This window comes from Mytilinidion resinicola, assembly GCF_010093595.1.
Source record: "Mytilinidion resinicola strain CBS 304.34 unplaced genomic scaffold BDZ99scaffold_11, whole genome shotgun sequence".
In the NCBI taxonomy this organism is placed as follows: domain Eukaryota; kingdom Fungi; phylum Ascomycota; class Dothideomycetes; order Mytilinidiales; family Mytilinidiaceae; genus Mytilinidion; species Mytilinidion resinicola.
The window spans coordinates 981,721-1,003,080 of record NW_022985447.1 but is presented as its reverse complement, the minus strand read 5'-3'; the positions used below and the strand labels follow the sequence as shown (position 1 = coordinate 1,003,080).

The following is a 21,360-nucleotide window of genomic DNA, read 5'->3' as shown; positions in this document are numbered from 1 at the left end:
AAAAGAACGGTAAAGCGAGCGAGGCCGCAAAGGTGCATCTGTTTGTGACCTGTCTTTCCATCTCGAGGAGGACATTTCCTTAGTCATACGCCCATGGAAGACAGACCATGAGGTAGAAAACGAAGTGCGACGTCTGTAGCGAGCTGATCCGTATGTTCAAAGAGGCAGGCCATACCGGATTTGTCCCACTCGGCTCTCTCGAACAAGTCGTGGTTCAGTCAGATTGCAAAGAGCACAAAAACCTAATCTCTCGATGTCTGCGAGTAGATCCAAAGCCCTCCCCCTACGTAGACTTGTGCGTGAGCCGGGCCATAGAGCCACCCACGAGCTTGGAAATCTCTGTTGAGTTAATTCCGAGACCTCGTATCAATTCAGTGCCACTTTCATTGCCACAGAGAGAAACCATGTCAGGCCGCATTGGCTATGGACGATCTTTGCACCGGGAATGGATCGATATCAATCTCATCAATCGCTGGAAGTAATGTTGTCAAGATTCTCATGGGGAAGGGTGCGATATGTCCTCTGCAGCTTTGGGATTCTCGTTGGTAGGACCGGCATGGCTGATCGACGCCTGGAAGCGGTGTCTTGTACCTGCGCCCTCTGACAATAGTTACGTCGCACTAAGGTATGTCTGGGGATCTGGAATACGGAATTTCTCTACTTGCCGAGACAACATCGAGGAGCTCTAAAAGCCAGATAGCCTCCGGTATCATTCGATCCGGCAACAGATCCCGAATACTGTCAAAGACGCCATCGCCTTTACTGAAAAAATAGGTGAAAAAGTGCGCGCCAAGCAATCTTCCATAAACTAGACCTGGGAAGCAATGAGCCGGACCTAAGAAGGCCGCTCAACTCTTGCAGGGCAGGCCGACCCAGTATGCATATATTCCTATGGAACCGCAATCAACCACCTCAGAATCTTGAGGTTTGCACTTCAATTTTCTAAGGGGTTTTATGCTAACCCTTGTATGTATTTGGCTAGTTAGATTAGGCAATATATTATTCCGTGTTTTCAAATTTGAATTCTATCATTACGGTTTCTGTTTTCGTGTCGCCTTTCCTTTTCTTTATCTTGAAATGACCGCGTATCCTTGCGTTTCCACCAACAAAGGGCCGGCGCTGTCCATATAGGGCCTCAATGTCAGTAACGGTGTCCCCGCCAGTTCCTAGCGCGCTGCTCAACGAAGATGGTGGACATCAATCCCTCTTTCATCCGATTTAGGAACATATCCAACACCCTACTTACGACACGTAGAGCACGCGTCTCAGCAGACTTGAAGAGGCCGTGTGTTGTTGACTCTGAGAGCCACGAGCTTGCAGCTTTGTGAACCCCTCACCTATTGACTAGTTGGGACCCAGTTCCAGGCCCAAGGCGCCAGGTTCAGCAAGCTGAGATGCAGCCTACTATCCTGAAACTCCGCCTTGCCTAGGGCTCAATCCTCCAAGGGTAAGTGAGTTTACGATCGTATCGCCAGCAACCAGTGAGCTTATTGCACTAGAGGCAGTTGGAGTTGGAGTAATGGAGTGGGCTTTTTTAGGGTCTGGAGCGACTTTCTGGTTGATCCAACATGGACTGAATTAAAGGCCTTGGACGGTCCTGGAGCTCCAGACCTCTCTTCTAACTAGAAAAGGAGACTAGAAAAGGATAGAAAAAAAAGAGACTGATGACGTAATACTATCACCTACGTGATAATAAGAATTACCCCCCAACTAGAGTGCTACAATGTTTGAACCTATTGGTAGTAAGCATATAGCATAAACTAGAGCACTATTAAGGATAAATTGGTATCTAATATTAGAGTGCAGCATAAGTAGTAAAATTTCTTTCCCTCCTCCTAAATCTTCTATGTTAAGCCAGATTAGGGAATATACTTAGCCTCGTAAGGTTATTTTTGTATCGCGGTGGAGCTGCTGAAGCTCCTGGAGCCAAACCGCGATTTTTCTGGACTGGAGTGGATTTGAAGGCTCCTCCAGTCCACTCCAGGCCAATAAGAGCACTGCTAGCAACAAACTCCCTCGCGGCAAGTCGGTCTCCGATCGTTACTGGCCGAATGAGCCCGGAGCCCCAAAATTGGAGCTATACAATACGAAAGGATCTCAACTCCGTGGCTGCATATGTTCTACACTTTCACACCTGTGAAGGAGCTGTATCACCGTACAGGGCACCCATCCACGTGATAATTGAACGGCGCGATCAGTCATTACCACCATCATTTAGCCTCCACCTCGCGCTGGTGGTCCGTTTTTGTGCCCCCAAGAGGGATTTCGAAACAGACACTGAAGGTAGTGAGATGAGAGGTATGATACTTTGGAGGTATTGTGGCACCGGGCAAGTCCGGTCACAGCATGGCTTCCGGCTTCCACTGAGACCTTGGCCGAAAGTCGGTCCGAGGTGTATATTTCTAGGAGCTTCCTACGAAAGGAGCTTACTATCAAATTGCGAGCCAGAATTTCAACAAGAATGCTCGCCAAGACCTTTGGGACGATATTACATCAGCGTTCTCTGCAAAGAAGGCGGCGGATGCATTTGGTTCCAAGCGCATAGGAAGCCAAAGAGCACACGAATCAATCTGGAGAGCCATCTTTAAGGACGACATATGGCTTGAGCTTGCACGTGGCCCACCACTCAACGTTATCCGGTCCTTGTTGGCCCCTACTTACACAAATACTGGTATATTTCTACGAAGAAAGAAAACAAATCCCGGAAAATATATTTGGTTTTTATTACATGTGATTGGGATGGCAAACTTCTTCACAAGAAAGCAGAATTCTTTGAAATTTACTTGCGGACCAGCACGGCGAGCTTCAAAGATAGCGGTGGTTCTGTCTACAGTAGTTCGGATGCCTAGTCAGGGAGTTTGAACCTGTTTAACCTCATAGACAAGATAAGTCTGGACAATATTGATCCTGGTGACTTATTGTTTCTTAGCGATCGAGATCAATTCCAAGTGTAAACTGGCTAATCCCTCTGTTCCGCTGAGAGAAGAATTAAATCCCTCAAACCAAGGATGCTCATAATTAAGTCGCCTGCTATTCTCACGAATATCTCAATTTAGCCGCTACGAACAATCGTTTCGCGTCGAATCAAGCCGGAAAGTGAGACGGCCCTCAGCGCTTCCTGTGACTAGCTCTTGCCCCTTGCTGACTCGACTGAGAGGCCCAGGATAAGGGTAAGATAACGTGGTCCTCAATTCAAACCTCTTCTTTACTTGAACCACCAGCCTTGCCGTAGAATCCCGGGAATATCTCCTGGTCCTGCAAAGCCGAACTTCGCATCTTCTCTTTTAGGTCAGGCGGAAACTCTAGCTCTAAAGCATTCTAGTTAGTATTCTCTATACCTTACAGTCGGTGCCCAAATCGCAGACTCACTGGATCCAATACCATCTAGTAGTCGAACAACCTTCCTCGCGGCGCCCACGGACTTGAAAAACCTTGTTATGAACATTAGCTGCTCGAACTAGCTTCCGAAGACAAAACATTGACAGCTGCTATCCTGGACGACTCACCCACCAGGACCGTGACCGTAGTTGTGCACGACGACACTCTCTTCCGGCATATCCTTGAGTTGCTCTACCTCTACTCTTGCCCCGCCTTTCCTATGTGGCCTAATACCCACATACTCGTTCAGAACCGTGAAATCGCCATTGTCATTTAGACACTCTGGTATTAGCTTTTTGCAATTTTTCAGGACTTTCCTAACGCAATCAAGATTTACAGTTTCGTTCCTAGTATTCAACCATTAGCTTACTCCGTCAATTGGATGCTTTTTGCTTAGTGAATCCCACCAATTTCCAACCTCCAAATATCCTCCTAAAACGGTAAGACCCGCGCCCACCCTTGGAATGGCGTAGTAGATACCATCAGCATCTATCCGGTCCGCATACTTATAGGCTTCCCCTTTAATGTGGACTGACTGATCTCTGATAATCAATAAATCCTTATCGCCAGCTAGCCTCATTCCATTTGTACCCATCGCGTTCACATAGGCGTGTATGTCTTTTGAGTCACCCAATTCAGCTGCAACGAGCTGTCTTGCTACTTTTAGTCCCTGCTCCAGACCCTGGTCAACAGGTAGAACCGCACGTTTGATAGTGCCGCCTAATGCAACAATGCGGGACTGAAGATAGTCAAGGTATGCCGGTGTATTCACGCTGAATGTTGTGTAGGTTGTACCAAAGTTTACCCCTGACGGAAGTTCTTCAGAGTCTAGAATCCTAAAGGAAGGTATATCCTTTGAGTGCCAAAGTGCGGATGACCCGTGCTTGACGAGGTTTTCGGGAGGATTCTCCCTTTTGCACATACGAGTTACGTTCGCTCTGTGATAATGATGGACCATAGGGGAAACTCACCAATATCGAAAGCAAGGTCGTTTCTTTCTCTTAGTTAACACACCACTTAGCCAATATGTTAGCTATTAGCGAGAACTCACAACAACTCCAGCCGCCTCGAATTCGTTCCCTTCCGACATGATCTCCCACTGTTTATACCCTTCGTCGTACCACCGTCTCGTTTCAGCATCCACCGTAGGCTCATCGGAAGCCCAAGTAGCGGCAGCCCTAACGATATAAGGATGCTACCGACTGCTTGTAAAAGGATACTCACTGCTGGGAAGGATAGTGAGCGTCTATATCACCTGGAAGGTGTTTCGCTATCACATTGACCGCATAGCCAGCCTCGAGCAGGTCGACTGCTGTTTGGAGACCCACGACACCACCGCTACAGTTGTATCAGAAGCAACTGGCTTGAGATACCAGAAAGAGCACTGACCCTAGAGCAATAACTCTTTTCGGCACGGAGAACCCTGAAAATGGATGATAAGACATAGACATCGCGGCTATCACGCTGAGTACCAGACCGATTCAATGCTTCTGCACGATCATAATACGGCTCTGAACTACAGAGCAATACAAACACGAGTTGGAGGATAGATGGAAATATGAGTCTGCAAAAAGAGAACTATGCTCACTTATGGGAGGGAATTGGGAATCCAAGTAAAATGCGGGGTCGAATCAAACCCCAGGGCATTAATACTGTTGTACCGGGACCGACAACTCCGAGGTTCGCTCCGTCCACAACGTACCGAGCCGTCCCAAGTCACCATCTTCGGATGGTGGATGTTCTTTGGTCCGACTGCTTCTACTCCACAGACACCTGTCATATCAAGTGCTTGTTGTAAATTTAACCTGCTTACTACATTCTTCGAATATGTCTATATTCGGTTGGCTTGTTACGGTGTTTGTAACAGACATCCGAGGTGAGTTGCGACAGGCTGTGCGAGCTCATCTTACAGATGGTGTGGGCTAATTTAAACCAGATCGTCAGTCTTTATAGGAGTGCGAATACAACGGTTAGGACATATGTTTGTAGACTTCTTCCTTCCTTTACATAGATCGTATATAGTTCTACCCCAACGCTTTACGAAAGGTTGTGCAACCTCATCTTGCAACGGTGTAAGCTTTTTCGAATATGATTATCAGCAGAACCGTGAGACGATGAACAGGATTTATTTTGAGGCTTCTTGTTGTATTCATTTAGATAGAACGTATAGAGCTCATCACTAGCCCGTATACATTTTCACGCTCAACTTTGCAGTTTTGGCATTACCTCGCCCTATTACCTGTGATTCATCGCTGCTCATAGGCCGTGAGCTCGTAGTTGGACCTCAGATAACGAGTTGGAGTTGGAGGACTCTAACGGATTCGACCTTTTTCTGCGAATCTGTCTCTAGATCTCAGCAATTGGGGACAAATGGCATCTGAATGGTGGCCTAGGACAGAGGGTGAATGGTGTCGTGGGACGAATACTGTCCTAAGACAAATAATCTCGGTATTTGTCACGGTCTAACCAGACAAACCCGTAACTAGCACGTGATCTCGCACTATACCACCGGGGCTCGGGATCAGCTGCCCGACTGCAGTAGGAATTCTAATCCTCGCCGGCATAGTGGTGCCAGGTTAGTCAAAACTACGGCGAGCAGCGTAAGGGCGCTAAGACAATGCGACAACAGCATGGATGGCGGTGGGAGAAGGAAGGAAATCGCGAGTGGTGTTGCTGCGAAACGCGAGGCACTTATTTTGAGTCATGTTTCTCTCCGGCTGAAATCAACCAAGAAGATAATTCCGAAAAAAACTCGCAGGTCCCCCTCGTGAAAGAAATATACGAGCGCGCTTCCCATGTGTTGATCTGGCTCGGAACCGCCCCAAACACTGGTCTCGCGGTCCGGCAAATCGCAACCCTCTATCTTCAAACCCACGCGCTTGACGACACCGCCCGTCTTGATGAAGCCACTCGGAAGTTGTGGGATCGCCGAAAATTCTCCCGTTTCGACGACGCTCGTCTTTCAGTGTGCTATGGAGGCTATTCCGTTTCATGGGAATCGTACCAAGGAGTTGTAGACTTTTTCGCAGGCTCCACGCGAGGTGGATCAATGCTCTTGCTTGCGAGTCCGTCTTCTGTTGCTCCTTCATTATTAAGGTCTTATAAATGTGCCCCGGATGGAACGCATGAGGAGGGGCATATGCGAGCGGAGAACGCAGACGCCTTGACACTCTCCTGCGCGCTCACATCAAATACAAGGCCAAGCATCCTCGTGACAAGATCTACGCGTTACAAGGCATCAGCCGTGATACTCACGCAGTAGTTGTTGACTACAACCGGGAAGTTGGAAATGTGTATCTGGACGCTGCATGTTACCTGCTGGCAGGCCAAAGCTAAAACCCGAGGTAGCTAAATTGCAACGCCAGTTCTGCTGGGTGAACCGGAAATTTAACTAGAAGTAGAGGGTTATAAAGTTTACTAATAAGTGTTTAGTTTAGCGGGGTACTGGCCAGGAAGCTAAGTAGTGCTTCCGCTTTCTAGATAAGAAATTCCACCCTAAGATAGTTACAGAGAAAGAAAAGGCTAAGGGCATATCTTAGATAGTTTAGGGGGCTATTTAGTTGACCCTAAATAGGAGGGTAGGATATAGTCCCCTAATTATTATAGAAAGGGACTTTAAGTCTAAGAAGAATAGGTATTTAGGCAGATCTTACATTAATACTTTGGAAGAAGGCCTTCTTCTATAGTACTAACCTGGGCAGATCTTTATATAAGATAATACACCTATCTATAATACTAAATAGACTAAAGAATAGCTGGAGTTCCAGGGTATCTGGACTATAGACTGGCCACTGTATTTACTAGACCTTAACCTAATTAAATATATATAGTAGGCCCTTAAGAAGATAATCTATAAGCTCTACCTAGAATTAGTTATAATAGGGCATTAGAGGAGGCATAGGAAGCCCTGTGCAAAGCTATAAAGGAGGTATAGATAAAGATACCTAATTTAACCATTAGGTCCCTTATTAAGAGCATGCCAAGGCGGGTGGAGGCTAAGGAAGGCCAAGGGCTGGCAAACTAAGTACTAGGACCGAGCGAACCTCAACACCAAATCTGGCTTGATTTCCTCTCATTATTGTATCAAATTGTAACATAGACGTTCGATTGTAGAATCTGATTTTGGGGCCCGTGCGTTGTACTCGGAACATACTTTTGTCAACCGACTGTACTCGCGATCAGGCAGATAGAACCACGGGTCTTAAAGCGAATCATTTGGCGCGCGGCGGCGGAAGCGGACAAAAAGACGCCGGTGTAGTTGATGTCCATAAGGTATTGCACATCTTCAATCTTATGGTCGACGCTATTCTGCGCCATCTGCTTGCCGGCCGCTGTGGGCAAGTGCGTGTACGGGTCAGCGGCGTGTGATATGTTGGTAGGCCTATATCAATGGGAGCTAAGAAAATGGCAATTGGAGAAGACGGTACCTGCAATCAAGCCATCGAGGCGCTTTCTGTCTTCCGCTATGCTGGTGAATACTTCGTCGAGTTCCTTTTCATTAGTAACATCAACTCGGTGGTAGTGGAGTGAGCCGCCGAATTCGGGAAGAATGCGGCTTTGGGCTGCGGCCCAGGTTTCATCGGGCTCAGCAAGGAGGTCGAGGCAGTGGACTGTGAGTATGTTAGTGTCGATTGAGGCGTGTGCGTGGAGTTATGTCGAGACGAGAATGGCATACCTTTTCCTCCTGCCTCAACCAATGCTTCTGCCAGACAGAGTCCTAGACCTCGTGCGCCGCCTACCAAGAGTAGTGAGCTACGTGGACTTGCTGAAGTCTTGTGTCAGGTTCTATTATACCAGTGACTATGTATACGCCTCCCGCGAGGTCAAACTCTCGAAACCGCATGCTGCCAACATTTTCGCGATGGCTAGAGTATTTGAGGGGGTTCTTGAAATCGACGGGGTATTTGAAATGGCTCGTGCGTAGGAACATCAAAAATGACGGAGAATGCCGCTTGTAAGGGCAATCGCATACAAATTAGCATTCTATCGCATATTTGATGTTCCTCACACCGTATCTCAATTGATTTTGTATATTGTCAAGTCCTAGCATAGTGTTAAGGTTGCAGGAGTGCTAAGAATACATAAGAATGCCTCCCCACGCTGTTTTTTGTACTGCACGTCCATCACGCTGCATTAAATAACACCCTTAATACTAGGGCAATAGTATAGATATATAACTTTTTTAATAAGAATCTATGCTCTAGGAGTAATATACAGTATCTTTCAACTGCTAATTCTGATTTGGGGCTTAACTTCTGTTGGAATTTATGTACATCTTGGTGAGATTAGCGTTTTCTGTTGATGCGCTTGAGAATGGTATCCGGGTGTATCCCATAGGCGAATGCGCTAGCTGAGGGGCTCCCGTAATATTCAGATTGATGTCCACTGATGGCGTCCTGTATAATCTGTTCTTTGGCTTGTCCACAGTGCAATAGCAGCATGGTAAGTGGGTGTATTAGGAATAAGGGGCCACGGGGCGTAGGGGCGAGCTGATTTTTGGGTGTTCACAGCAGAATCGTTGATCCTGACCAATCAGAAATAGGCGGTGAGGCGTACGCACGAGCCATTTCAAATACCCCGTCGATTTCAAGAACCCCCTCAAATACTCTACCGGGAATGTTGCCGTCTGGCGACGTGACGTTCTCGCGACAACGGACTGCGCGAATTGGGATTGAAGCCATTGAAAGATTGCGACAGCATGCATGGAGGAGTGTGGAAAGGATTTGGCGAAGGAAGGGTCCGTTGAGAGTTTCAGTGAGGGAGGACCAAGAGCTAGATCGAAGGAACGTAGCCGGGCGCGTTCGTGGCTTGTGAGTGAATGGAGGGAGGCGCAGTGTACGCCCACATGACGTAATTTCTTGGTCGTGTTGCCGAAGCGGAGGCCCAGATTTTTAGGACGAGCTTAATTACCACCCCCCTTTTCTCTCCGTATCACCCCCCTTTTCTCTTGCTATAACCCCCCCAAGATTTAGCTTAGCTCCAGCCTGTAACAACTTTGTCTCACCAATTAGAAGCAGAACCACCAAGCTTTAATACGGAATCTACGTTAACCCGCGTGACTTCACCACCTACTATGCCTATTTAGCCCTGTGCTACTAGGACTGCCACGCATTTATAGAGGAGAGCATAAGGTCTACTATCTTTCTAGAACGGGCCTCTATCTACTCCTAAGAAGGAGGTAGTTTATAGTTAAGGGCCCGGCATAAAAGCAAGCTATTTAGGCTAAATGCTTAGCTATCTAGGCACGTTCTGTTTTAAATATAATGGCAGGTAGCAGGCTGGTATATAGCTATTAATTCACTCTCGTGGTGTTGCAGATTTAAAGCTTTGAATTTGTGGGACAAAGTTGTTGCGGGCCGGAGCTAAGCTAAATCTAGGGGGGGTTATAGCAAGAGAAAAGGGGGGTGGTAATTAAGCTCGTCCGATTTTTATTATAACTAACTACCAAGTGCGGCTCGCGGCATAATCAAATACGTGATATTCTGCCATAGGCTCGTGGGGGCAATCTGGCCAATACGAGTATGGCGATGAGCGATCACGTGATGAGCACCAACTCGAAATCGCGTGAGATTCTGTAAACAATTAGTTACCACAACGTGCTACGCCATTACGCTGGCGCCCTCTCGAGGCTACACACGTGTCAATTCAATTGAAATCGCTTGTAATTACACTCCGGGTTTTCATGAAGCTTGAATGGAAGAATCATGTACATAGAGTGTCTCACTAATGCCTGCTGGCTCTCACTCTATCACTTTACACAACCACGTACCCAGTGATACTCAGTTTAGTTCTTCATCTTCATCCCAAACTAGGGGTAAAGCCGGATGTTATTAGTGGACTATCCGTATAAGGAGGAGCGGAATCTTTACGCAGGCGGAGGCTGCTGGGTTGATAGTAACGGTTACAAACATCATTCCGAGGGTCTATAAGCTATCATTTCGAAGTGTTAGCTATGATACTCAGCAGGTTTAGGGATCCGGTCGCAGCAGGCACTAAAGGAAATGCAGTTGATTTCCGCAGTAAGACATCGCCTCCCGGCCGGTGGGCTTCACTCCGGAGGATGCAGAGGTCATACCTAGCCCTATTGAAACGGCTGGACTAGTTTATGCAGATATGAGAAGGAATGTGAGGCATACTGCACTACAACAGCTAATGGCATGGACGTGCGAACGGCTAGGTTTCTTCAGTAAAGGACGTGATATTGGCAGCCTGCTTTCTATATAGAGGAAGAGGACAAGAAGATTAGATGAACTCGGATTGTCTGTCACAGGCTACCATCAGATTAAGTTACATAGGGAGTAAGAGTGAGTCGGATGCAAGGTCCGACGTTGTGCCAGCTGAGCAAGGAAGATGGAAAGGGAAGAATTGCAAGAGACTAAGACCTCGGGTGAAGGCCTTGGAATGCCTGGAGGTCATGTAGCATTCTATATAGTAGAGGGGATCAAACAAGACGGGCCATTAGAATGGTGGGGTATACAGAGCGCGAAGGACTGACTGTATGACACAATGTTCATAGTAGGTTTTAAAGAAATTCATGTAGTGAAGACAAGATCATGATGGCGTTTTCATTATAGGAACTGCGTTAGTACTCAACTGCCCTCAAGCCTTCTTAGATATTGCAAAGCCTGAAAGAGAGCCGATTGCTCCCATCTCATCCATCAGCCATAGCCGTCGTTAAATACATTTTCACTTAGATCCACCCTTCACACCAGCTTCTTTCGCAGCCTCGCTGCCCTTTGTAAACGCGCCGTCTGAGTCGCGCCCTTCATTGGAGACGTCACCAGCCTAAGTCATGATCAATAAAAATAGCAGTGAAATCAAAAGCAGCCTTGATCAGCTCACATTGAAGTTATCGCCAGCGGTACCTGTAGAACTAGCAGTAGTCCCACCGTGGCTAGCATGACCACCCTTAGCAGCAATTTCACGAACTTCCTCCTTCGGGCGGTTGGCGAAATTGCCAGGATTGGTATTGTCGGTGCTCGCCATATGGCTGGTTGGGTACTACTCGAGAAGTTGAGGATTGATTTGAAGTGAAAGTTGACTTGAGTTTGCCCGTTGCTTTGAACTTGATGGAAGTGGATTGCGAGTGTATAACTAAATGAAAATCTCCGGACAGATAATCCCCTTACAGACAATTACAGCTGCTTTGAAACCTTCATTCTGCTGCAGCCCAGACGTCATCAGTGTGTATACATGGATTCCACTGCAAGTAGAACGCTGAATAGTGACACAATTATATGCGGACTCTGTTCTGTTAGCGGGAGCGATCTGCGTTCCTGAAACGGATGACGGGTGGATGATGGATGGATGATGGCGAGGGATAATGAATGGATGATGAATGTATGATGGCGAGGGATGTTTTTGGCTTGTGGGGGGCCAGGTAACCCGATCAACTCGCTTGCTTCAACATCGCCCTGCGTCTGCAAAATTATAGATGTCAGGGAAGGGATGTTGGCCTTTTTTTCTCCTCGGGTTTTGGGGTGGGGTTTTAGGGACGCGGGTTCGATCGTCGATTGCCGCTGCAAAAATGCCCTTGTTCTGGGACTCATTCCATCCTAGCCCCGTTACAAATGGGCTAGGTTCCTACTTGCGCGTTATTCTAATTGCCGTCCTACTACCCACACCCTTTATACTATCACAAAACTACTACCCCACGTTCTCCAAGATTAGATCTGCTCTAATTACTAGAGATCCCATTTCGTCATCGGCTCCGTGAATCTCAGACAATCCTGCGTCTCCCCAAGCTGCCACCACCCCAGAGCGTGCCAGGCCTCTCCGCCGCCCATATACGCCCAGCACACGCTCAGCTTATTATGTACTTGCAGCCCGGCAAAGACGCCGGACCATTCTCCCCTCCTTGATTTCGAGTATATGTGCGTCTACCGCTTGCGTCGAGCATCAACATTGTTGTCGCCGCGTATTCATCCTCAACTGACTGCCCTGTTGGGGAGCCTCACTTGGACCATCGCCCAATAAACGAGCCCGTCTTGTGCAACACTGCCCGATCTTCAACTCTTCTCTCGCCAAACGTGGACCCCGTCACCCATTTTGTCACCAACACTCCGCCTTCCTCTCTGGCGCTGCTCCCGCTTGGACACCATGAGCTACCGAGGCCTCACTGACAGCCCCATCCTGCCAGCGCCGCCGTCTCATACCAGAGGAACCAGAGCCGACCAATGGAAGCAGGGCGAGGCCCGCGCCGCGTCCAAGCAGAAGCCGCAGAAGAGAAAGCAGATCACCGCCGTCGCCTGCCAGCCTTGCAAACAGCGGAAAAGCAAGGTATATTGACATCCAAGCCTTCCTCTAGGGAACTCCGAATTCCACAGTGACTGATTGGTCCCCGTGTGTAGTGTGATGGCCTCAGACCAGCGTGCTCGGCGTGCCAGCAGAAAAACACCTCCGACTGCTTGTACGATATGAGCGCGGACCAGCGGAGGACGGCCGCATTGAAAGAGAAGATCATGCAGTTTCAGGACCATGGCGAAGAGTTGAAAGAAATTATCCAGATCGTCTGCGAGACGAGTGATAGAGAAGAAGCCATAACCATCGTCAAACAACTCCAGCAAGGAAACTACCATAATTCCACAGAGATTTTGACTCTCTTGAAGACGAAAGTCTCCGGTTTCACCCTGAGCGCTTCTTATCGACGGGACCAGACCATCGACATTGAATACAAGGATAAAGGTTCACTGTCCTCGCCGGACTCTGTGCTATGGGCGCTATCCCCACAGTCGCCTGTGTTTCAAACTGCAGACGCGTCTTGGATATTAGAGGTAAGACTTTTGAGCATTGCGGAAGTAGTGTTGCCATGATAAGATGGTACCTTCTGGTATCTGCTAGAGACTATTATATGGGACACCTTTGAGAATTGAAGGGAACTTAAGACCAAAACATTCGACGAATCAGGCTGACTGATAACAAGACTGTCGAGCAGAAACGGAACCCATTTAGCCCGAATATACCAAGTCCATCGGAAGCTTCGATTCCCACATACGCGACGTCCTCCCAATTATCCCAGGCGCCGTCTACGCTTCTAAGTGGACAACAAGCATCGAGTGAGCAAACGCAATCGCACCCTTATCCTGAGCGAAAGCTGAAAAGAGCAAGGAACTTCGGCAAACCACTAAGGGAAACAATCTGCAACCAAGCAACCAGAATTAGAACCAGCGATTCACGTAGCACAGTAAGATTACTAATATCACCCACGTACGCTGCTTCACTAACACGTCTCAGCCTGTAACTCCACCGGGAACGCTTAGTACAGATAGCACGCTTGTTCCTATTTGCCTGGTACGGCCTGCGTCCGGCGAATACAACGATCTATTGAGCGAGTGCCTCCAGTCATTCATAATGCAAAAGCGTCAAATGATCCAAGAAGGATGTTCAGCTGGGCAGGTATTAGGACCCCTGAAACTGTATCCTACCGTGAACAACTATAACACTATGATGTATTCGCAGAGCAGTGCCCCGAATGTATGTGAGTGGGTCGTCTCAATGATGAGTTGGATGAACATCGACCGGCATCCTGAGAAGATGGCTATGACGCTTCTGGGTGTTTTGTTCCTGACCGTAAGTTGTTCTGCTGGCAACTTCAACACCTGCTGACATGTATTAGTGGGCCATCGTTCCGTCTGAGGAGAACTACCAGGCCATGCCCATCTGGATGCGCCCAACACCTACCCAGATCATCATGCCTCATCTCGCGTGGATCGACATGATTCCTTGGTAAGACATTCCGCCTATCTTGCGGCATGTTTCCTGGTAAATCGCAACGTGCTGACTTCCCACAGGCCTGAAATCCGCGACTCCTTCATCCGCTACGCTGACCAATTGCATGGTATGGAAGGCTTGCAGACCTTCGTCTCCAACCTCTCGGTCAACTGGACCATGCAGGGCCTCGACGTCATGGTTGCGATCCCAAATACGAATGTGCTCGCGCTTAGCCAGGTTTTCGAGGCCTACATCCGCAACCTCGACAATTGGTCCCTCGACCCGGCTGTCTTGCTCGTGTACCCGGACCTGGCGGGCATGGCGTGGTTCACCCCGACCGTCAACAATTCGTTGGGGCTGAACAAGATGGATGGGCAGTATATGTTTCCATGACAATGACCGCATCCCCCCCTCTCCCTCCCCCGTCATTGTATCTCGATACCTTTGTTTCGACACTTTGTACTGGATAAGCATGCAAGGCGTGTGCGCGTGGTGTTTAGGCATTTGACGTGGGCTGGGACCACTAATTGTGTCTGTGTTTGGGAGAGCGCGACCCATTTAGGTCGCGTTTCCGCTGCAAAGAAGGCGGCAAGCGCTCTCGCTGCGTCACGTGAAGACGGCATCTTGTTGAAGACTGGCGCCTTGATAGCATTTATCTATCGTAGCAGAGCGGTCGTAGATGTACTCGTCAGCGTTGCGGTTGATGACTAGTCTAATGACGAACGAACGGACGAACGAATAATGGAGTGCCTTAGGCAGTATACCCCATCAAAAGAAAGCAGGCTGGTCGCATCATCTGCGGGGAGAAAGGCAGCAGGTACATCGAAATCACGCGGAATGCGCAACAGGAGCGATATCATCTAGATGATGTTATAAAGCGACAACGTTGTGTGGCAGGTCGAGTGACGACCTGTCGGGAAGTGCATAGGGATAAATCCGGCCAGTCTTTTATCATTAAATACTCTTAGGAATATGAAGAGCGGTCGGAGAAGGGGCCTCTACTCAAAAATGTAACGGATGCAGGCGTGAAGAATGTGTTAAAGTAGTTACTACCATCACGAAATCCTTCGTAATGAAGGTGACGTCGTCGATGCCCCCAATAATTTCTGCAAAGGGTTGAAAGACGCGGGAGGTATCCTTCTACGTAAGTGGTTATTAGCTTTGACATTGAATCCGGCAAGAAGGGCAAGAAGGGTTCGCGGAAGGCAGCTTTGTCGGCGTGGCGAACTCATGTGGTTAGTATTATTAACTACTGGTGGGAGTTGAGAGCTGTTCAAGAAGTTGCGAAGTGATGTACGCCCTGTCCTAAGACACTACTCTATCTTCTGTACTCTGACAATCATCACACCAGCAGCGTAGACCCGCAGCGTGCCTCCTGTGTAGTAGTGTGTATATGATCGCTGTTGAACTGTTGCATATGTAAGAGTTTGCCTAGGTAACTTCGTGTTGACATGTTGACGTTCTGGTTGTGCGGGCCTACTCCGCTAAACCCCTTTGGATTAGATTCTGCCCCTTGGTCTAGCAGCACGGCTCTAGCCTTGGATTGATATAGTTACATCTCAATTGTTTAGGAGCAGTAATTTTACTATAAGTAGGGCTATAAGAAGTCTGGGCGCCGCTGCTGCCATCCTTATATATCTCTACCCCTAGAGCCCTAAGTTAATTCTTAGGTATCTAGATTGCTTGCGCATAGTAGCTGCTATCTAATACAGCCGTGCAGGTTGCTAAACTAGGGAGTGTTGGGCTACGATGAGATACCTCACCAAGGCACCTATAAAGCACCCTTTTAGTGTGTGCTTTACAAGTGTGACCCACGTAACCCAAGGCTTATAAGACATGGTGTGCAACGCTGCGTAGTACCCCTTGTATGAGTGACCAGTCCTAGATGAAGAGGATGGCACTCTGGAAAACTGGCGTGCGAGAGCACGTCGAGGTCCCCGACAACAAAACGCACAGCTTGTTGCAAGTCATTACAGAATCAACCGCGAGCGGGATGGCACCTAGGTACTATACCTCTGCCATTTCAACAAGGCCTTTCGAACAAACTTTCAAAGAGCCAACTCGCAGGACCCCATCCTCTTAAGGCGCAGCGTAGGCTTTCTACGACCAAGTGATCCTTTCAAGAAACTGACGACGACAAGAACCGCGTGGTGATCTCGACCAGTGGCGTTGCGTTAAGAATGGATTGAATTACTATCTAGCACGTACAAAGTCTCCCCCTGACCCTATGTCCCTCCAAGTACCCCTTTCTTCTCTTTGAAACCCCCAAATCTCCAAACGCCTCGGCACATTTTAGTGTCCGTGAAATCCGACGCCCAAAAAAAACCAGAAAAGCGCCGAAAAGCTCCCCCAATGCGATGCAAGTATTAACAGGTAATTTTGTGAGGAAGTCGTTTGTTTTTTTCATGGCAGCCCTCAATACCCGACAGCGCTGTAATGTGACTGCCGCATCCCAGGCTGCTGCTGGTACAGACTGCTCGCGTACTCGGAGTCCTGGTACACGGTGTTTCTCCGATCCTCTTCGGGGAGGAGCTCCTTGACTTCCCAATTGTGCTGCTTGATGCCGACGCTGAATTCGAGATCTTCGCGGGTGACGGAGTCCCAGTACTGATGCATCCAGTTAGCAAGATTCTCACGCATGTAGAGGGGGTGGGGGTATAACGAACCTTGTAGACCATCATAACACCGAGTAGGTTGCAGATAGTAGCAAAAAAAAGGCCGTCGAGGTAGTGCTGCACGTGGTCACAGATGGTATCGCTGAAGACGTAGAGAATGACCTGGCCAATGACGAAGAAGAACACGCCGAATATGATATCCCCCAAGGGCCAGAGGTCTTGCAACGTGTTGACCACGAGAATGACCTGCGTCACGACGTAGACGAACAGGAAGATGGCGTTGATGATATACAGTGTGACGAATAATGCGACGGGCTTTGTCGGTCCAAGACCAGCCCATCCTTTGAATGTCAAGAGGGCAATTGCGCCTACGATGATGAACCAGGCTAGGGAGGAGAGTCGGAGGAGCCAAACGGATAGCGTCGTGCCGTCTTCGTAGAGTTGGAATCCGACGAAGCCGTTGATCATGAGGCACATGAGTAAGGCGGAGGTGAGGCCGCTTTGGGCGGCGACGAAGTAAGGGTATGTGCCGGAGCCGGGGGGAACTACGCCGGCGTCGAGGATGAGTGAGAATATAGTCAGGATCATGTAGATATAGAAGAAGGAGGTGATTTCTTTGCGGCCTGTACACATCAACTGTCAGCATTCCACTATACCAACTCCGAAGCCTCTTGCGGGTGGGGTTCTCCGGTACGTACCGACGGCAGTGAATTTCGACCGCACGTGGATAATCATGACGACGGTCATTGTGAGGGCGAGGATGTGCATAAAGTCGGCGGCGCCTTGGAAAATGATAGTGTTGGCCAGTTCAATGCTGCGCGAGTAGCATGAGGCTTGAATTCCCACGCCGCCCGCCAGGCTGGACGGAGGGCCTATGACGGCGCATAGCGGTATGGAGGCCTTGTCGCATATTGTGTGGAAGTCACCGAAGCCCATTTTGGGAGCGGTATTGAGGATGTAGAGGGGTGAGGAGGATCGGGGGCGGCTGTGCCTCGCGCAAAACAAAGCTCAGCAGCTGCTGAGGCTCGCGAGACGGTGTCGCCGTTCGGGATGCCGTAGGGGGAGAGCGACCTGGTAATAGAATATAGAGCGACAGTGGGACAGCGAGCGGCGGCGGTAGTGGGAGCGAGAATGGTGGTCGTTGAGGTTGGTGGGCGAGGAATGCAGGTGTTGTCTTCAGGGATAGCGCCAAGCAATCTACTGCAGGGCCCGTCGTCGCTGCAACCGTAGACTAGCATCCCCAGCACGCTTCAAACTGGTTACACTGTCACCGCATGTATATTCTAACATCAGCGACAGCTCTATACTCTTCTGCATGCTTTTTGCATTTCAAATTCTTGACCATGCCTCCCTTCGGACCCCAGAAGCAGCGGATCTCCTCACATTTTCATAATCTATTTATATCCTGCAAAACCTTCACCCCCGAGGTACCGATCCGGACCCATCGCCAATACGGGGGGCCTAGGGGCCTAATATTTCAGCAATTGCAACTATGTAGAGTTGATCAACCCGTGCGCAAAGGATAGGCCTGCACCTTGCAATGCTTGACTATGTTGAGTCTTCGTAAATAAACAGAGTCCATATGGTCCACAATAATTGCATGCTATCACGTCACGCAGCCTTCATGTGGGGATAAAGTATACAGCCGCTGATTTGCTAGCCTACCTACTATAGCAAATGACGTTATTACCCGGATTGATGATTTCTACAGTACCGTGATACAAATCATAATTTCCCGTGTTCCTGGTATCGCATACGCTCTCACGCTCGAGGGGGGAAGTGCGAGACCTCTAACCCCATCATTCGTTTCAATCGCCGGTCAAGTCAATCGTTTCAATCTCTAGCTCTGCCTTGCGTGCTCGCCTCTTCGTACCTGTGGCAAAAGCGGGAAGCTCCTGAAGTGTATCCGTAGTCGTGACGAGGGTATTTGCCAAGAGTGCTTGTGTAGCCGTAGAGGGAGGCTCTTTAGTCGCAGCAGCACTACTACCAAAACGGGCCAATCGGGCTACACGAATTCGTTCAGCATCTCCTCTAGGGTCGACTTCTGCTGCTGGAACTGGCACTTCGGGAGATGCTGTGTTCAGACGACCTAAAAGCTCTCGTGCCATTCGTTGTATCTCCTTCCGTTCTGCCGTATTGCTAGCATCTGGGTCTCTGAACATGTCTAGAGTTTTGGACATCTCTGAGCGAACGTTTACAGTCTTAGCCGGACTGGATTTCGGTTGAAATACAGGTGCTTTAGAAGCTGCCACGGGCGGTAGACTCTGTATTGCTTTTAGGACGTCTGCGCGTGAGGCCACTGAGTTTCGTGGCTTTGGAGTTTTCTGGACATCGACGGCATCGAAGCTCCAAGCTCTACCAGAGCGAATCTCGTCTTTGATAGCTGTAAGGCCTCTAGAAGGAAGAAGTGGCTCCTGAGAGGTGCCGGCAATTGCCTCGAGACGATCGGATAATCCTCTCGGTGAGGGCCGCCGTCGGGTTGGCGAATGCGGGCTCACAAACAGGCCGGGAGAGGATGGCGGTTCAGGCGACATTTGAGCTTGTGGTTTGCTGGCATACTTGGATTTGATGGTGTGGATGTAAGAGGACTTTTGACTTGGTATGCGGCTCGATGGGGTTCCAAGTGGTCCGAAAGGGTTGTTACCAAATCGAGGATTGGTGGACAGCGTAGGTTGCTTTCTCTGTTCTTGTAAGCTGAGTCGGATAGCTTCCCGGAGCTGCTCATCCTCGCTTGCACTGTCTTCCGAGTCCAGCAGGTCAACTACATCTGCCACGGCACTCCGGGCTGATGCCGTCGCCACTGGCGGGTTGTTTGATGAGGTGGGCGTGGAAGGTATAATGAACGGTAAAAAGGTATCCGTGGGCATCCGGAATGCTGGGCGAGACTTTGGCAGGCTCGAAGAAGTCGGCTCGCTCGTTGGAGTGATATGGCTATCTTCTTCAGCAGCCTTCTTCGCTTTGCCCTTGCGTTTCTTTGGGGACGGACGCGGTTGGCCTTCGGTGCCATCTTCTCCTCCCTGAGCCTGCGTCGCTCTCTTCCGTTTCTTCGCAGGTGTCTTCGCCGGTGGATTCAGCACCTCATCCGGCAACGCTTGACGAAGCATACGGTCCAGGATTTCGCACTCAACGCGATAGTCAGGTTCAAACTCATCCTCCCTCTTGCCAGTCCAATAGCCATCGTGAAACCTGTCTTGACTGAGGGAAGATAAATCGAAGGGTGAGAAGGTCAACTTGCTTTCGAACGATGGTAGAACTTCCTCTTCACCGGCTTCCGCAGATTTAGCCGCTCTACGCTTCGTGAGCCTCACGGCATGCGGATTGGATCGTGCGGTCGATATCGAGAGGAAGCGAGCTAGCAGAATTGGGCCTATCCAATTGAAATAGCCCTTAGTCCATATATTGAAGCGTGTACTGATGAACTCCCTTAGGACCTCCTCGTCAAAAGATCTATCCCAGCCGTGGCGAAGACATTCAAGGTTGGCTATTGCTTCGTTGGTAGAAACTAAGGGTTCCCTGTAGTTCTTTACATGTCTTAGTCTCGGATAGTCGTTCCGAACAATAACGTTGCTGGTCGCTTTGGCCCTTCTGAGGAACTCAATCAGGGCGTGTCTCCAGTCTCCCAGATCGTTCTCCGACTTGCAGGCATATAAAGTCTTTGCAAGGCCATGCTTAATCATCTTCATCGCAGTATTGCGACCGCAATTTCTCAGGCCTTCGCGGTCGTAGTCTCCTCCACAGACAACAGCGAAGAGGACAATGTCTTCCTTACTAAGGTGGACGGCTTGGAGGTGTTTGGGACGGATCACCCGCACATGAGTGTTGCTCTTCTTGGTGCCTGCTTTCGAGTGATTCGTCTTCTTCTCCCCTTTCTTCTTCGGTTCCCGGTAGTCGCGAATTAAGAAATCGCATCCGAACATTAGGGCGTCAGCATCCTCGCTCCAGACAGCATCCACGACGCCTAGCTGCTGAAGGCGAACACATTCTGCTTCAGTCTCGGCGGGCGCACGGTAGTGAGGTATACGCAAGGCGTCCAAAAGCTCCTCAGTAAGTTCTCTCGATTTATAGTCGATTCTGCCTGCTGTCTTGCCGTTCTTCCAAGGACGACGCGAACCGTCGAAGACAAACACAAGCTCAATATTCTGCTTTAGAAGTCGACATATTCTCCAGAACAATTGCTTCTCGATTCCCTGGAACGCTGGCTCACCGGACTTCTCCCGGATGGCCTTGACCTGGTGCTCATTTATATTGTTGAAGCGCCAGCCAGCCTCATCCACAGCAATGCGCAGGGGCCGTCGTGTTCTCTGGAAGTGCTTGGTGGCCAGCTGGGCAGTCTCTACAATGTCGCCATCTCCAAGAAGTTCCCAAAGCCTGTAAGTGGTTAGTCGATGGCCAGTCATCAAGTCGTGTACACGGTCATGTCAGGTCTGAGGTGGCTCAACGTGTTAACGGAATACGTATATGTATCGTGTTCACGTGTCTGTGAGGGCAGCTCAAACGGTGGCAAGACGGTGTGCACAGGTCTAGCACGACCACCGTTAAACAAGCCGGGGAGGAATGCGACGTACAAGGGGGCTACCTGAGCGGGCTGCCGGCGCTCCCTGCTAGCGCTGGCGTTGTTTTAGCCACAGTAAGCGTATTATAAATCTGCAGAAGCCAC

At 49.3% G+C, this 21,360-nt stretch overlaps 9 protein-coding genes across 9 annotated transcripts; 3 read left to right on the top strand and 6 right to left on the bottom strand.

Annotated features, from left to right (window-relative positions):
- Window positions 1-1,723: 1,723 nt before the first annotated feature.
- BDZ99DRAFT_533410 (uncharacterized protein) lies at window positions 1,724-2,631 on the top strand (the record flags this gene model as incomplete). The annotated part of the gene is made up of 2 exons (XM_033726506.1): window positions 1,724-1,742; window positions 1,864-2,631. The coding sequence occupies 2 exons, from the start codon at window positions 1,724-1,726 to the stop codon at window positions 2,586-2,588; spliced, it is 744 nt and encodes a 247-aa protein (XP_033575998.1). The 3' UTR covers window positions 2,589-2,631.
- A 380-nt stretch (window positions 2,632-3,011) lies between these two features.
- BDZ99DRAFT_571865 (nucleotide-binding domain-containing protein) lies at window positions 3,012-4,829 on the bottom strand (the record flags this gene model as incomplete). The annotated part of the gene is made up of 8 exons (XM_033728140.1): window positions 3,012-3,308; window positions 3,370-3,431; window positions 3,507-3,725; window positions 3,786-4,289; window positions 4,350-4,372; window positions 4,430-4,556; window positions 4,603-4,716; window positions 4,768-4,829. 8 exons carry the CDS (start codon window positions 4,827-4,829, stop codon window positions 3,193-3,195), a joined length of 1,227 nt encoding a protein of 408 aa, XP_033575997.1. The 3' UTR covers window positions 3,012-3,192.
- A 1,166-nt stretch (window positions 4,830-5,995) lies between these two features.
- On the top strand, window positions 5,996-6,640 carry BDZ99DRAFT_477514 (uncharacterized protein; the record flags this gene model as incomplete). Its single annotated transcript, XM_033722121.1, has 1 exon — window positions 5,996-6,640. One exon carries the CDS (start codon window positions 5,996-5,998, stop codon window positions 6,638-6,640), a length of 645 nt encoding a protein of 214 aa, XP_033575996.1.
- Window positions 6,641-7,536: 896 nt separating this feature from the next.
- On the bottom strand, window positions 7,537-8,308 carry BDZ99DRAFT_571864 (NAD(P)-binding protein; the record flags this gene model as incomplete). Its single annotated transcript, XM_033728139.1, has 4 exons — window positions 7,537-7,709; window positions 7,806-7,988; window positions 8,054-8,113; window positions 8,173-8,308. The coding sequence occupies 4 exons, from the start codon at window positions 8,306-8,308 to the stop codon at window positions 7,537-7,539; spliced, it is 552 nt and encodes a 183-aa protein (XP_033575995.1).
- A 174-nt stretch (window positions 8,309-8,482) lies between these two features.
- Window positions 8,483-9,127, bottom strand: BDZ99DRAFT_463864 (uncharacterized protein). Its single transcript, XM_033720166.1, has one exon. It carries the CDS (start codon window positions 9,057-9,059, stop codon window positions 8,883-8,885), a length of 177 nt encoding a protein of 58 aa, XP_033575994.1. The 5' UTR covers window positions 9,060-9,127; the 3' UTR covers window positions 8,483-8,882.
- Window positions 9,128-10,924: 1,797 nt separating this feature from the next.
- BDZ99DRAFT_571863 (uncharacterized protein) lies at window positions 10,925-11,555 on the bottom strand. Its single transcript, XM_033728138.1, has 2 exons — window positions 11,221-11,555; window positions 10,925-11,163 (listed from the first exon to the last, which is right to left on the bottom strand). The coding sequence occupies exons 1-2, from the start codon at window positions 11,362-11,364 to the stop codon at window positions 11,065-11,067; spliced, it is 243 nt and encodes an 80-aa protein (XP_033575993.1). The 5' UTR covers window positions 11,365-11,555; the 3' UTR covers window positions 10,925-11,064.
- Window positions 11,556-12,477: 922 nt separating this feature from the next.
- BDZ99DRAFT_521496 (uncharacterized protein) lies at window positions 12,478-14,481 on the top strand (the record flags this gene model as incomplete). The annotated part of the gene is made up of 6 exons (XM_033725633.1): window positions 12,478-12,657; window positions 12,729-13,151; window positions 13,301-13,561; window positions 13,612-13,947; window positions 13,994-14,103; window positions 14,169-14,481. 6 exons carry the CDS (start codon window positions 12,478-12,480, stop codon window positions 14,479-14,481), a joined length of 1,623 nt encoding a protein of 540 aa, XP_033575992.1.
- A 2,022-nt stretch (window positions 14,482-16,503) lies between these two features.
- On the bottom strand, window positions 16,504-17,844 carry BDZ99DRAFT_444985 (chitin synthase export chaperone; the record flags this gene model as incomplete). The annotated part of the gene is made up of 3 exons (XM_033717905.1): window positions 17,402-17,844; window positions 16,755-17,326; window positions 16,504-16,695 (listed from the first exon to the last, which is right to left on the bottom strand). Exons 1-3 carry the CDS (start codon window positions 17,637-17,639, stop codon window positions 16,504-16,506), a joined length of 1,002 nt encoding a protein of 333 aa, XP_033575991.1. The 5' UTR covers window positions 17,640-17,844.
- Window positions 17,845-19,702: 1,858 nt separating this feature from the next.
- On the bottom strand, window positions 19,703-21,040 carry BDZ99DRAFT_370707 (PIN domain-like protein; the record flags this gene model as incomplete). The annotated part of the gene is made up of 1 exon (XM_033714815.1): window positions 19,703-21,040. A coding segment is annotated over one exon (1,338 nt), but the record flags the coding sequence as incomplete, so codon positions are not given.
- Window positions 21,041-21,360: the final 320 nt, after the last annotated feature.